Source organism: Macrotis lagotis, chromosome X (assembly GCF_037893015.1).
Source record: "Macrotis lagotis isolate mMagLag1 chromosome X, bilby.v1.9.chrom.fasta, whole genome shotgun sequence".
Lineage (NCBI taxonomy): Eukaryota > Metazoa > Chordata > Mammalia > Peramelemorphia > Peramelidae > Macrotis > Macrotis lagotis.
This window is the reverse complement of record NC_133666.1, coordinates 342,489,072-342,505,713: the sequence shown is the minus strand read 5'-3', so window position 1 is coordinate 342,505,713 and position 16,642 is coordinate 342,489,072. Positions and strand designations below refer to the sequence as shown.

General features: G+C 33.0%; 1 protein-coding gene across 1 annotated transcript in view; it reads right to left on the bottom strand.

Moving 5' to 3' along the window:
- ADCY2 (adenylate cyclase 2) overlaps positions 1-16,642 on the bottom strand; it is a 553,319-nt gene that overhangs the window by 84,450 nt on the left and 452,227 nt on the right. Inside the window, exon 15 of the mRNA XM_074199408.1 lies at positions 13,093-13,177. Within this exon, the coding sequence (XP_074055509.1) occupies positions 13,093-13,177 (85 nt within the window). The remainder of the gene's footprint in view (positions 1-13,092; positions 13,178-16,642) is intronic.

The window sequence follows — 16,642 nt, the reverse complement described above, 5'->3', positions numbered from 1 at the left end:
AGTCTAAGGAGAGACTGCTCTCTGAGGATTAGTTTAGCTAAGTTTTGGGAGACTCATTACCAGTTTGTTTATAGGCTGACTAAATTTGATAGTAGTAGTGAAATAATTTTTTTGATTTGAGGAAGTAAATTAAATACATTGGGAAATAAAGCAATATTACATCTAGTATAATTAAAATAATTCCCCCCCCCTTATATTTTGTAATTCCTTCAACATAATTCAGCTGAAGGCCCAGAGTTAACATCAAAGAAGAAAGATGCAAGAGTGATATGTGCCACATTTACTAGGAAGTAGTATTTACCTAATGTAGCATTCTAATGATTTAGCTAAATAATGAAGCATTCTAGATTTATTATATATTGTACACTCATCTTTGCATTGCATTACACAATTTTTAGTCTATCTTGTTTCCTGATGCCAGCAGCAAAGAAAACCTTTACATAAAACTAAAGCAATCAAAGAAAGAAAAAACAAAAAAGAAAATCAAGAACGTAAGACTTCTACATCTTTCTCACAAAGAATGCCTATCTATTGGCAACTTTAAGATTCACTTATCATTTGACTTCTTTATGCATTTACTTCTGCCTACTCTTCCCAGATTTTACAAATAATAGATAATAATAATAATAATAATAGTGAAAATTTATACAGTACCTATTATGTGCCAACTACTAAGGATTGTACAAATATCACTTTTGATCTTCACAACAACTCCATGAGGTAGGCAATATTATAATATCCATTTAACATTTAACAAATAATATCCATATAACATCCATTTAACAGATGAAGTGTGAGAAAAGATGTGGTTTAAGCAACTTGCCCAGGATCATCAAGCTAGTAATTATTGGAAATTAGATTTGAATTCAGATCTTTCTGATTCTGAGTCTAAAGAAATATCCATTATGTCAGCTTTGCTAGTGGAAATTCTACTTATTCTGCAAGAACTAATTCCAAAGCTATCCTCTCTATCAAACATTACCTGATCTTACCTAGCATAGTAGGAAATCAAGTTTTCTTCCTAAGACTTACTTTATTCTTTTTTTACCTATAGTATGATCATTTTGTGTTTATTTTATGTTATAGTTTTATTTAAATCTTTGTCAAGTCTCCTATAAGCCTGCTTAATGTTCAGTTTTTAGTCATATCTGACTCTTCTTGACCTGGCCATAGCACACCAGATGCTTCTGTTCTCCCATATCTCTTGAAATCTGCCTAAGTTTATTTTTATTGCTTCCATGACTTTATTATTTCATTCTCTACCATCCCTTTTTCCTTTTGCCTTCAATCTTTCTCAATACCAAATTTTTTTTCCCAATGAGTCCTACTCATCTCCTCTTTATATGATCAAAGAATTAAGATTCAATTTCAATATTTGACCTTCCAGTGAATAGCCTGAATAAATTTCTTTTAGGTATTGACTATTGAACTCTTTGTTGTCCAGAGGATTCTCAAAATCTTCTCCAGCACCACAATTTGAAAGCTTTGATTCTGTAGTGCTTGGCTTCTCTTGTAATCCAACTCTCATAACTATGCATTGTTACTGAAAAGAAAAAACAATGTTTTAATCATATGGATTTTTGTTAGCAAGATGATGTCTCTCCTTTTTTCAGTATGTTGTCCAGATTTGTCATAGTTTTCTTTCTAAGGAGCAAGCATTTCATACCTGCATTTGCCATCTGCAGTGATTTTTGGGCAAAAGACTGTAAAAATCTGATAATGTTTCCATTTTTTCCTCCCTCTATTTGCTAGGAAAGGTTGGAAGCAGTTGCCACGATCTTAGTGTGCTTTTTTTGATGTTAAGCATCAGAGAAGTTATTGCACCCTCCTCTTTCACCTTCATCAAGAGGCTTCTTAAATTGCCCTTCACTTTCTGTCTTCAAAATGTGATTATCTGCAGATCTGAGATTATTGTTATTTTTCCTAGAAATCTTAATTTGAGCTTTTGAATTTAACTAGCCTGGCATTTTGCATGATGTTCTCTTTTTACAAGTTAAATAAATAAGGTGACAATATCCAGCCTTGTACTATTTTTTCCAATTTTAAATCAATCAGTTGTTCCATGTTGAATTCTGTTGCTATTTGACCTGCATACATGTTCTTCAGGAGACAAATAAGATCAATTGGTACTCCCATATCTTTGAGGAATTGCCATATTTTGTTGTGATCCACATGATCAAAGGCTTTTGTTAGTCAATGGAGTATAAGTAGATGTTTTTCTGAAACTCTCTTGCTTTCTCCATAAAATAGCAAATATTGGTAATTTGGTCTTAATTTGTTTGCCTCTTTAAAAGTCAGCTTGCTCTTCTGGTAATTCTCACTGAAGCCTGGTTTGCAAAATCTTAAGCATAACCCTGCTGGTCTGTGAAATGAATATAATTATTTAGTAATTTGAATATTCTTTGGCATAGCCAGGTCTGTGGACTGTTGTGTATTTTTCTGTTTCTTTGCTTGCTTTGGAAAAAGGATTCAAAATCTAATGGTCAATCTACTGTTAATGTACTTCTCTGCACTTTGTTAGCCAGTTCTTGGATTGCTGTGCAGTTTGTTTCTAAGATTGTACCCAGAGAATTTTCTGAATGGGACTAGCAGTTGGAACTAGAAGTTTGCAACCACAGTTTCACAGAGTAAGACTTGGGGAGGCTAAGACTTTGGCGGGGGGGGATAGAAACATTCTTTTTTATTGATTTTTAGGAGGACTTTAAGTATTAATAACCTCATTTTACCAATGACCAAAGTGAAACTCAAAAAAGTAATATGCCTAAACCAAAGTCATACACCCAACAAATGGAAAAGTTGAAACTCAAACCTAGGTCTTTAGGCTCCTTAAGATTAAAAACTTAGTCTTAGAATCATAGATTTAGAATTTGATATATATATGATTAACCTTATTTAGAACTAGAATATTTTAGAGATTGTTTTGTCCAATCCTTTATTCTTATAGATGACAAAATGAGAAGTGTAGCAGAGGAGAATGCCAACTTGCCTAAGAGTAATGAAAAGAGACAGAATTTGAATTCTAGGATTTTTCTAACTCAAAATTATAGGTAGCTATTGGTATTTGATAATTATTTGACTATTTTTTTAAATGAAGGGCAATTTTAAAAGTAAATTGTCTTCTTTCGATTTTGTCTATATTAAGATGTGAGAAGATATAGTACCTAAATTGTGATAACATATGTTTAATTTTAGTAATATTAGTAACATTATTTGAGAAAGTATGGCACAGTGGATAAAAAGCTGATCTTGAAGCTTGGAAGGCTATTGGGAGGAGGTGTTTCATTAGTTGAGAGTTCCCTTTAACAATGAAATCTTTGATACATTCCTTCTTCCTATTCCTTTTTTTGAAACTTAATAATTCAGGGTTATTTTAATGGTAGAAAATATATTTAAATATTGTTGGGATCTTCAAAGGAGTGCATTAACAAATTCTTGTTTTATATACAGCTATCAAAAAAATCTTGATATCATAATTAAGCCTTTGTATGAAAACAAAGTAATTAACCAAGACTGTTAAAAGTATTATTTGTGGATTTACTGCATTCAAGCATTTCAATAAAGGAAAGTATGTCTTTTTGAAAGAAAGCAACAATTTGGTGCCAGGATTATTTGTAACATTTTGTGTCCCAACTGAAAAACAATGCTAATAGAACTATCCTGTATATAGTCGATGATTTAATTGCATTGCTAATACTCTGTTTTGTAGATTTTTATTTGCTTAAATATAATCATTTCTATTTTTCACAATACAGCTTAGATTTTATTAATATACTAAGCATTCATATTTTTACATGTTACGCAGAAATTTTCATGAGCATATGTATGTTTTCGTATATTTTTAAAGGACATTAAATTCAAATAACCTCATCTGATGAGAAGTATACAACTAAGGGAAAACATAATATATTTAACTCATATGGAGTCTTCTTATGTACCTGATTGTAGGTATATTTGTATTTGTCAGTGTTAAAGGTTATCAATTGCCTACTCTCTTCATCCCATATAAACTTTATTCACTATGTTTTTGTTTTTGTATTTGTTCCAGGAAATGTTAAAGAAATGTTATAATATCTTCACTAAGATTCAAAGCTTCACATAACCATACATAAGGGGAAATCAATGTTGCATGGTATCTTCATTTTGTCAGAAATCTGGCAAATTGACACAGAAAGTCTCTGGTTCTTTCCAATAATCATTGTGATGATCCTCAACCTATATTTTTAAACATGATAGCAACATTAATCATCATCACAATGTTATCTTATGTAAGGTACTTAGCTTCTATGAACTATTATAGTCTTTTCTATAAAATAGGAATAATAGTAGTTGTGAGGATAATATAATACTGATTTGTAAAAGTTCTTGAAAACAATAAAGCACTTAAAATAGTTACTGACTAGTATAATGATATATATTTTTCAGATGAATGTTTGAAGTTCAAAATTAGAAGACGAAAATTATTAAAATCCATAGGTAAGTACACAAGTTCACAAATTATAGAATTTCAAAATTGGAAGAAAATCTGAAGAACATCTAATACAATATGTACCTGTGCAAAAATATTCTATCCTCTTCTCAATAAACATCTCACTGATTCTCAATGCAGTCCATCATACCTTTGAACAGCTCTAGCTGTCAGGAAATTTTTTGCCTACATTAATACATTTGCCCTTCTGCAACTTCTGCTCACTGTTTCTAGTTCTGCTTATGGGAGAAGGGGCACAATTTGGATCCCTCCTCCAAATGACAGTCTTTTAAAATCTTTAAGACAACTCTAAGACTCCCCTGCCCCTGCCCCAAATCATGTCTTCTCTTGGTTAAAGATCCCTAGATATTTCATGAAATTTTTTGATGGCAAAGTATCAATCTCCCTTTCATTCTTCCTCCCTTCATGCAGATTCAAGAATTTTGATGTATACTTGAAAACACAAAAATATGACTAAAGAAATGAGAGAATAAGAGTTGAGAAATTGCTTGAGGTTCTATCTTTCTCTAGAAAATGATAATTTGTTCTTAATATATAATACCTTGAAAGATGATAAGAGCAATATCATGTCATGCTAAAGAATGGAAATTAACTCCTTTAGTTGGCTTTGAGAGAGTCCTCAATCTGTGGTGATGATGACACTGATTAGTGTCTCAACAGGAGCCTATACTGGGGTGCTCAGTTCTTATGAAGAGTATTTACACCACTGCTTTCCTCTAACAGGATTGACACAGGAGCAGTCTCTTGCAGTCACTGTATTAATAACCATTCTATAGGCTTCATAATTCAGTATAAAGAGATCTGGTTTTGGAGTAAGAGGAGCTTGGTTTGAATTCTATTATGTCATTTATTACCTATTCAATGATGGGCAAGACAATTAATTTCCTTAAACCTCATTTTATATATTTGTAAAATGAGTGGGTTGGTCTCTGAAGTCCTTTTAAACTCCAGGTGTATGATCTTCTACTCTCTATCATCAGTCACCAGCTGACAAATCAAATATAGTATTTGATTTGTAATTAAGATGATGAGTTTAGATATTGCTTCAAATACTTATTAGTTGTTTGATCTTGGAAAAGTCATTTAACCTCTCTCAGCTTGTTTCCTCATTTGTAAAATGATTATAAAATAAATGAGAAAGTACATGTATTGTACTTTGCAAACTTTAAAGCAATAAATAAATGCTTGGTACTATTAGTGAGACTGGACTTTATCAGCTCCAAAGTTTCCCATGGTTTTTCAAGAGAAGGAATTATATGTCCTAAATCCTAGCAAGTGACAGCATCCAACTTGCACCTGGTTTTGATAGTAAAGCAGCTGATATCAGACTTTGACAGGCTGACCTGATGTACTGAGTTATTGAGATACTTATAGGATTGTGGCCTCAAATGTACCAGGAAGAGAAGACAAATTTCCAGACTGGAGAAAAAATAGTGATTATGATGAATGTTCATGAAATTGAAAAGTAAACTGCAATCTTGCAATCCAAGCTGAAAACTTGGAAACTAAGTACCTGAAAAACAGTTGGAGAGGCCAAGGGCAATTTCCTGAACACTATGTCAAGAAATTGCTTTGAGGTTATCCCAAAACTTCTTTTGGAATATTTGTCTAGTGTTCAAAATGTTCAAAGTTGTATAAGCAACAAAATATTGTCAAATAAAAATTCACCAATAAAAGCAAAAAAGGTAAAAATTATCAATATGTTTTTGGAAGAACACTGAAAACATCAGGATATTTGCTGATGAGAAAGAATGGACTCTTGTGCATGTTTCAAGAAATGAAGAGGATCAAAACTAAAGTTTCTTATGTAACGATGGGAACAGTTAGAATTGGAAAGGTTACAGATAAATAGGTACGTGAATACATTTTTGATTTGGTGAGATTTGTTCTTTTGCTTCCAAATGGAATTATACTAAGAAAATAATTAAAATACCCATTCCCTTTGAAGTAGAAATCCTGTATTCAGGGAAGGGGCCAAATAATGAAAGGTTCCATATATAGAAAAATAATGCCTTTTGTGGAAGAAAAGAATTGGAAACAAAATAAATGCCCATTGATTGGATGATGATTAAACCAATCTTGATACTTGGATGAAATGTACTATTACTAAACCATAAGAAAGGATGTGTATGAGGTATTTGGAGAAGCATGGGAATAGTTATAAAAACTGAAGTACAGTGAGATATAAAAACATTTGAGAAAATAAATGTGATAATAGAAATGGAAAGAACAACACTTTTAAAAATTATTGAAGACTTCAAAGAATTTTATGTACATTATATATATGTGCTATGTTAGAAATTGAGATACATTTTCAAATATTTATTAACTTATTAAAATTATAATAATAAACCCATTGCATGTTAATTTAAAATGTTAGCATAAATAATTTTGCCAGTTGCAAAACTGGCACTCTATAACATTTTTACAGATCTCTTTAATGCACAGCTTAATCGAAAAGTGAATTCTCATGTCTGTCTTTGCATTCAATGTCTTGCAATCTATTGTTTTGTTGAAGTACATATAAAGAAAATATTCCCTTAGAAAACTATGTAGTTGGAAAAAGAAAGAGGTATTTTAATAGGCAAATAATATTTTATTATTGATATGTAAATAGTGTTGACCTCATTATCTCCTTGAAAGGATCTTAGGGACACTCAGGAGTCCTTGAACTCTATTTTGAGAATCCCTCATGTGACCTATTAAAAAAACTGCTCTATTGAAATAATAACAAAGAGAAAATATGTTTGATAAATCATAATTAGTAGAATGAAGAAAGAAGGTTTTTTTTAAGTCAGGCACTGAATTAAGTAAAGTTTGACTGAGTGTTTGGCAGAGCTCCAAATGATAAGAAATATTTGAAAATTACAGGTAAGGATTCCAGATGAAAAAATCTAAAGATGAGCAATTTTGACCAATTTATACAAACTGTCAAGCTTCAGGAGAATTTCTAAATAGTTAAAATGTAAACATACCTCCTTCCTCAGAGGAATTTCAACCTCTTCTGCTACTGTCCTCAAATTTTCCCTCCGATCTGCCAGCTTTATTTAGCTCTTGCCTTAAACTAAATTCTCCAATTTTTTTTCAATTCAGTCAAGCTCTGGGAAACCCCCTGATATCAGTGTCTGATGTTAAGGCATGAGAAATAGAAATTATATTTATCATTATTATAGTAGAAGACAGTGCAACCTTATTGTGCACTTAATAAGCATGGACTATAAATGCCAGTAGAAGCTTGGGACACAAAACCAAAAATGGAAACAGTTCTTGCTTTAAAGTAGTTTATATTCTATAAGAGGAGAAAGCTGTCTCCATAAAAGAGCATATAACAAAAAAGATGTAAGATTATTTTTGGAGGAGGAAAGAGGTAACATAACTGGAAAGGTTTATGAAACGTTTTGTGCTGAGTTTTGAAGGGTATTAGGAATTTTCAGATGTGGAGGTGGGTAAGGAATGGCAACCCCAAAAGTTATTGAGTTTAGCCAATACCCAGTTTAAAAGAGATTTGAATCAGATTTATAATATATGATGAAGGAGCTACAAAGAAGCTATTCTATATAGTCTTTGCTCCCAAGAAACTTCTAGTTCATTTGGGAAGATAAGACTTACAAAAAAAAGTAGGCCTAACTTTCCCTGTACAGTCTAGCAATATGTTAAGAGAACAGAGAAGGGACAATCTTGTGTTGGCATGGATTTAGAGGTTTGATTAAACTAAGTTTAAAAGGAAAAGGAAGATTTTAATTATGAAGCACATTCGACCCCTGGCATTAGACGAAAAATTTCAGGATAATAGGAATATGGTATTGATATTCATCAACATATTGCATCTATATATATATCAATATATAATCAATATATGTTTGTGTATACTTTAATATATGTAATTAGAGAAAGAGAAAGGAGAGACAGAGAGAGAGAGAGAGACAGAGACAGAGAGAGACAGAGAGAGACAGAGAGAGAGAGAGACAGAGAGAGAGAGAGAGAGAGAGAGACAGAGAGAGAGACAGAGAAACAGAGACAGAGAGACAGAGACAGAGAGAGACAGAGACAGAGAGAGACAGAGAGAGAGACAGAGACAGACAGAGAGAGAGAGAGAGAGAGAGAGAGACAGAGAGAGACAGAGAGAGAGACAGAGACAGAGAGAGACAGAGACAGAGAGACAGAGACAGAGAGAGACAGAGACAGAGAGACAGACACAGAGAGACAGAGAGAGAGAGAGAGAGAGAGAGAGAGAGAGAGGTATCTGGGGATGGGTGGGAAGACAACTCCTGAGTGCCTATCGAAATGGGAACCAGACCTATATTTTCAGTATTGAACTCTGTATCTGAGGAAACTTCTTCAGTAGTACAAACTGGTACCTGATTCATAACTTTTAAGTCTTACCAAGATATTTAGAGCACTGAAAGTTTTTTATTTATCCAAGAGTCTTTTTTTTTTTAGGTTTTTGCAAGGCAAACGAGGTTAAGTGGCTTGCCCAAGGCCACATAACTAGGTAATTATTAAGTGTCTGAGACCAGATTTGAACCCAGGTACTCCTGACTCCAGGGCCAGTGCTTTATCCACTACATCACCTAGCCGCCCCAAGAGTCTTTTGAACATAAAATCATCTGCCTTATCTTACTACTATTTGCCCTTACTCTCTCCATCTGGAATGACACTGTCATGACCAGACCTCTAGATGCCATGCCTTGAGCAAATTAACATACTGTGATCTGGGCAAAGTTCTTTTGTTTGATTGATGTTGAAAATTCAACCATTATATCCAGGCAGTCTCAGAGCATGCTTCACTTCTATCCATTCCTTTTGGACAACTTGCCAACTGCCCTGGCTCATACTTGATTCTTTCCCCCATGTCAAAAGGTCCCTTTGGCCATTCTTATGATTCTCCAAATGAAAATTCTCTTTGCTGGTCATTACTCCCCTTTAGAATATAAGTCTCTTGAGAAAAGACTCAGTTTTATATTTTCTCTCCAGTGCCTAGGACACTGGAAGTGTTTCAGTAGTATCTATTTGAAATTTTTTTTATTGGATTGAATTTTCTCATAAAATAAAGGGCTTTTTATCTATTTTGCCAGCATTTATTTTCTCCCTTCCCAATAGTTCAAATGAAATCTGAAATGAATAAAGAGTTTTAGTCTGTTTCTGTGACTTGTACCATAGAGCAGTGTGATAGTGTGGTAAAAGATTTAGATTGGAGTCAAAGGTTCAAATTTTGGTTCTATTATTTTTTTACCTGTTGACCTTGAGTGTCAATAGACCTCTCTGGGCCTCAGTTTCTTCATTTTCAAAATGATGAAGTTGGACTAAATGACCTTTAAGACTCCTCTAAATACTAAAACTATGATTCCTCTATAACCAAACATTGGGGGAAAATTGTGTAATGATGGCATTGGCCTGCTAGTAGAGTTTTAAATCTTTGTTTATTTTTTAAACTCTACATTAATTTCCCTTTTTGTAAGTGCTATGATTTCTTCATAAAGTAAGGTTATTAAATACTGGCTCTCCTAGATTCAGAACAAATCCAAGTTAGAAATTTAATTTCTCACCACAATAAAATATTGATTCAGTACAGGATGAATCTAAGTTAAAATATTTCAGTCTGTTTGGTAGGGTACAACACAGATTTATAAATAACAATGTTAACAATAGGAAAACTCTCATCTATTTAGCAAGTTAAAAAATTTCAGGGAGGCAATTCAATATTTAGAAGTGTGATAATTAATTTCTGTTGTGCTCAATGATATATATATATATAATATATATATATATATATATATGTATTTGTGGAATTTTAATAAAAAATAACTTCTACACTAATTTTTGGTAGCATAACATCCACAGGCTCAATGACATTTTGAATGAAATCTATCCTTGATTTGGAAATATTAAAACAAATAATTAAGTGATTTGAATAGGGCATGGTACTTTTTCTTGGAACAATTTATACCACATGTATACATGCATAATTTTTATTTTTTATTTTTCACTTTCAACAATGTAAGGATTGAATTTGAACACTAGATGGAGACTTAATGAATAATGTCAGGTGATTCATGAATGGAAATATCCTACATTCCAATAGATCACCTTGAATTATCTCTTGTGAATCTTGCCAAAGACTTGGCTTTGGGGAGAAGGTAAGCAGTCTGTCATTTGTACTCTTGAATAATTATCTTTTTTGGATAATAACACCTAAAATTTGCAAAAGACTTTACATTTGTTATTTAATTTGATTCTCATGGCAACCCTGTGACATAATTGACATAGGTGAAGAAGCTGAGACTGAGAAGAGTTAAGGGACTTTTCCAGGGACATAACACTAGTATCTGGGGTGGGATTTGAAATCAGGTCTTCCAGACTCAGGTCTGCTGTTCCAACCACTATGGTACCTAACTCTTAATTATATCACAATATTAAAATAAAATACCTAATATTCATTATTTGAGAGTCTTCCTTATCCATTTTTTTTGAATACTAGTGTTTTGGAAAATGACTAGAAGGACTAATAAATATTATGATAGACAAATATTGCTAGATAATAAGAGACAGTGACACAAATATAGTGGCAAAAGTCAATTAGAGATTCTGTAGCAAAGCAGAATTCATATTTGAGTATATTTATATTTATAGAATGTATATGGAAGACACATATATATATAGAGAGAACATATACACTTATAAATACACACATATATAACATTCATAAACATGTAAATTTGAAGAATGAAACAATTTTTAAAGCCAGCAAAGTTGAAAATAATAATAATTATTTTTTTTATTTTTCTCCTTGTAATAATTGATCAAAGATAGTGGAAAGTAAAGGGGAAATTAACTTTAGGATTCATACCTATTATGAACTAAAGTAAAATGATTTAATAGTTCTAAATGAAAAATACAGGACTATATTTTGTTGTCAGGGAAAATTTAAAAGCTATTGATTTGACTTGAAAATAAGTCCCCATTAAATGGAATAGAATATGGAATGTGTGGAATGCCTTCTTTGATAAATGTTGAAGATACTTTACATCATATCAGTCTGTGAAGATTTGTGATACTCTATGCTTTTTCACTCAAAAAGAGTTATGTTTTCTTTTTTTAAAATGAAATTCTTTAGCATATTAAGCTGTAGTAGTTTGCTGAAGGGAGTGAATATATAACTTTATTTTTCCTAAAATAACTCTTGGTCATCCTAGTAACTCATTTGACTCATATCTTAGGTAGCATAGTATTTTGGATGAATTAGAAGGCATAGTTCCTTTTCTGGAACAGTTTGAAAACCAGATGGAGTAGTTGAGACATGTATTCATTCAACAACATCCCCAGAATGCTGTAGTTCCCAACAGCAGGTGGGTCCAGCTCCAAGAGATAAGACATTTTTATCTTTTCATCCCTAGCACCTAACTAAGGGATTGGCATAGTGTAGGCATTTAAAAAGTCCTTGTCAAATGCAAATGAATAAAAAGTATGCCCAGGATACCACAATTCCCAATGTGACATTAATTTAGCATTTTCTTTTGTAAGAATTTTCTAATGCTTTTTAAAAAACAAAGATGGAAAATCCACAGCCTTCAGGTTCTATACCCTGAGAATTATAGATAGTGATATAGAATTTCAAAGGTGGAATGGACCATAAAGATTATCTGTTCCAACTCCTTTGATTTGAAAATTCTCTTCAGAGCATGACATGTATTTATCAAAGGAAAAATAAAATGCTACTGTGTATTATATTAATGGTGCAGGTAAAACTAATGGTTTGGGCTCTGAAGGACCTAAAGTGACATTACAACATAGAGACACACGAGGGAGCTCTAAACAATCACTAAACAAAACTGTTTTGTATAGCAATTGCATTGAAATTTATATTGACATCTGTACAAGCTTACAATGTGATAGAAGAAATAGCTCATGCAGCAGTCTCACCAATGAATGGATCTAACAGTTTTGAAGAAAAAGTGAAAAAGAAGCAAGGAACATTATTCACACAAAGCAGATTTCATGTGCACATGAATAAGTGGACAATGTTGTCAGTTTCCTCTTTCATTCAATATACAACAAGAATGAGGTAAAAATCTTTATGGTTATTTTCTCTCTAGCTAACTTTGCTAGAATATTGAAATAATAAAATTTGACTTAGACTAAGAAATATAAAGTTATAATATTTATTAATGTAATAGTTTATACTAAAACTCACAACCTTGAAATTGTTCACTTAAATGAAATTACTATTTTAAAATACTTTAGTATGTAATAATTTTCAGTATTACCAATGTAGATTACTAACATTCTCTATTTCTTTTATTTAATTTTCCCATCAACTTAAATTTCTCTAAAATAATTCTGAAGAAAACCCATATGAATACAAAATAGACATAACTTCACATTTCCTGGGTTGATCTCTACATGGTTTAAGAAACCCTTCATTTATTGAATCGTATATACTATTTTCTTTCTTCATTGTATCTTTTGAACAGATAATTTGTTTCTAGTTAATGACATTGTTTTGAGCAATTAAAAGAAGAGGCTTGACTTTCCTTCCTTTGTTTCTCTCTCCCTCCCTCCCTCAATTATATTACTTTTCAAATAAGTTAACATCAAAGATTACCTACCAGCAGCTGTCCAGCAAAACAGATGAAAAGGATGAAGGAAAGGAAGAGAAATGCAGCTCCAAAGGAAATCCCAAGAATAGATGTTCTAATAACAACAAAAAGTCAGGTTAATATAGAAATGATACTTCTTGAACCTACCCCTATTATTTTTTCTATGAGAAGCTAATCTAAATGGGCTTAAGGAGTATATATTAAGTGAATAACTTATCTACTTTTAGTCTACTCCTCAAGTCTGTCAGGAATATATGTGCACATGTGTATGAAAACAAATTGAAATCAGATATTTTCAAATTAAGTGACTCTTTACCAGTATAATATAATTGGATGTGCCTGAAAAATTTCCCAGTTAGACTAAAAATAATTCAAATATTTTTTGACAAATAGTAGTGCAGTAATGAAGATGTATTCTATCAGTATCTAAGAAATGGTACTACTTCTTCAACCATTTACATCTCTCTTACCCTTTTATGATGGAATCCTGGCTGTAGTGGCCAGGGACAATAGTGGTGCTACCATTGCTTTGTTAGAAAACGATTATTCTTGAATACCTCCTTTTATGACCTTTCTGCTTCCCTGGAGTCTTCTCATTCTTCTTCTATCAAGCACAAAGGCAAAGGCTATACTCTTACTGGAGTATCTTTGATTCTGGAAGCCCTTAATAGATTGAACCACCTCCAGTGGATAGTATAAAAATTTCCACAAAACTAGGAAAAGAGAAGTAATTTATAGGACCCTGAGAATTGGAGATACACTCAATGATATTGGTGAGGAATGGTCTTAGGGAAAAGGGAAAAAACTACTAGCTTCACTTAAGTTTTTCCTTCTCATTTCCCTGAAAAAGTACAAAAAGTTCAGATTATTCTAGAAGTACTGAACAAAATTATTCAAATGCCCAATGACATTGACAATTTAAAAGCTATTTTTCTGAAATATATAGTTACATATAGTTTGTATTATACTTTCTCAAAATATTATAGATCATGCAAGAAATGGTGAGCATTATATTTAGTAAAGTTGTTTGAAAATAATGTAGCAGACTAGGGAAACTAATTACTCCAAACTCAATTTACTGGTGGTTTGAGGCTGCTTCTATCCTAACAGTTCTAGGGAAATTCTAAGGGGTTTGTTCTACAATGTCAGAGAAACACGAACCACCTCTAGTTTGCTCTGCCTATTAACCGTCAATGGATATTAATCAGTCATCCAGACCAATTTGCTTCCAGTAAGGGAAATTCACTAAGATGGCACAGAAAGAAGAATTGGTACAAAATATATTCCTCCCAAAGTCTGGGAGATATTCTTCTAAAAATAAAAGAATTTTAGAACTCTCAGAAAGCTCAGGTGACAAAAGGGTGAGCTAATAGATCTTGATCCTTGGAAATCTTTCTTTTTCTTTTTCCTCTTAGGAGGGTCTCATGAAGCTCCCCTTAAATTGGTTTAGCCTTTTTTTTTTTTTTTTTTGCTGAGCTTGGATTCCTGAAACTGCTCTTCCTCAGTTGTTTGGTTTGTTCTTGGCTCCTGGTGTAGATACTGGCACCATCCACTGCTGTTTCAGGGTCCATTGCTAGGATGCTAGTGGGACTCTAAGTCTTCTGGACCTATTGAAATCTGTAGTGTCTTATCCTGATCAAGAGGGAGACTCTCTCCTTTTTCCCCTAAGAGATCTCTTTCCAGGAACTTGACTAAATGTGAGGAATGTAGAGTGTTGGTCTTCACAGGGTGTGGAGGGGAGCCCTTAGGCAATCCATTACAAAGGGAGAATGGCACAAGCAATCACAAGACTGGAAGAGTTTTACTAATCCCATTCCAGGGATACCAAACCCCAAACCAATTCTCAACCTGGCAAGAGTGACCTAGAGATCTTGACCTAATGCAACTGAGTTTGTGCAATAAGGTAATTGAATATCAACCCACACACCCCCTGTGACAATTGGGGTTCATATCATGCATCATATGATATGGGGGGCATATTAGGGGCATGTCATGGAATGGGTGGACCTCTTAGATTGTAACTCAAATTCTGAGAGTCTATGAACATCCAAGAGGGGAGGGGGAAGAATTTCTGAAGATCATAAATTACCTGATGTTCAAAGACTAATTCGTGCCTCATGCCTAGGTGAGGTCCCCCGTACCTTGTAAGTTGTATCTTGCAAGGTTCGTGAATAAAATGTATACTTTTCTCTCACTCTAGAAGGTTTTTCTTTTCATTCATTTATAACACTAAAGTCACATTTACTCCTGAAAGTCACATTTACCACTGAACTAGCCCTATTCTGGAATGTTCAATTCTGAACTGGCTTGCTATTTGTTTTAAGACAAGTAGGGAACTATTGAGTCTTTTTTAGTTAATCTCAATATACTTTCTATTTAGCATTATTTAACTTAATCCAATAATTTCAGTCCTTCTAAAGTCCTTAAGAAGTTTTTATAATCTAGTTTAATGTTTTTGATTGAGTTTCAGCAGAGGAGTTCCCACCTAATAAACACATCAAGACTAGATCTTCATAGTCACTTTGATTGGGGCAGGGTGATGGATTGAATTGCTGCCTCTGTTCTTACAATAGTAGACTACAATTATTACAAATTCTAGTTTTTAGGAGGTAATTAAGTGGCACAGTAAATAAGAGAACTAAGTTTGGAGTTTAAATCTTAAATTTAAATCTGACCTTAGATACTAGGTGTGACCTTGGGCAAGTGATAATCTGTTTACCTCAGTTTCCTCAATTGTAAAAGGGGAATAATAACAACATTTACCTGGAAGAGTTGTGAGGATAAAATGTGATAATATTTAAAAATATCAAAAAAGCACTTAACACAGTGGTATATAGTAGGCACAATTTAAATGTTTATTCCTGTTCTCCCTTCCTAGCCCTCTAACAAAGATATAGGACTCATATAGGTTATTTTGTTCTTAAATGAAGCTTCTTTCACCGAAATCGTTGAATATCTTTCTATGGTCTAAGCATGACTCAAGGTTCTTCTCAAAATTACATTAGAGGAATCTAAGTTCAGCAAGGTTTGACCAAGCTGGAAGGATTCTGAGTATGGGTAGTGATATGGCTAAATTTAAAGAGGCTCATCACAAGAAAAGAGGACATTGGATGAATTTTTTCAGCCATAATAATTACAATCCTGTACTAAGGTATGGACAACATTTTGTTCTGCATCAGTGGAGAGTGTATTTATAGAAAGTTAAGATTTCCTAAAGTATTGAAATAACTGTTAAAGAAAATGTTGCTTTGTTCTAGACTTCCCAATGTCTTACCTCCCCAAAGACTATTCCTTATTGAAGATAACAGAAGGATACAATCTTATTGTCTCTAGGTTAACAAACTACTATGTTCAGCATTTACAGCCTCTCATCTATGGCTCTAACCAATCTTTCCAGGATTTCTTCACAGCGTCTCCCCTAATACATGCTACACTCCAGTCAAACTGGCTTCTTCATTGTTTTTCACTTACAACATTACAACAGTCTACCTCTTACACTAGTGCTTTTGAACAAACTGTCTAAACTGTCCTTTTCCTCACTCTTAGAATCATTAGCTTC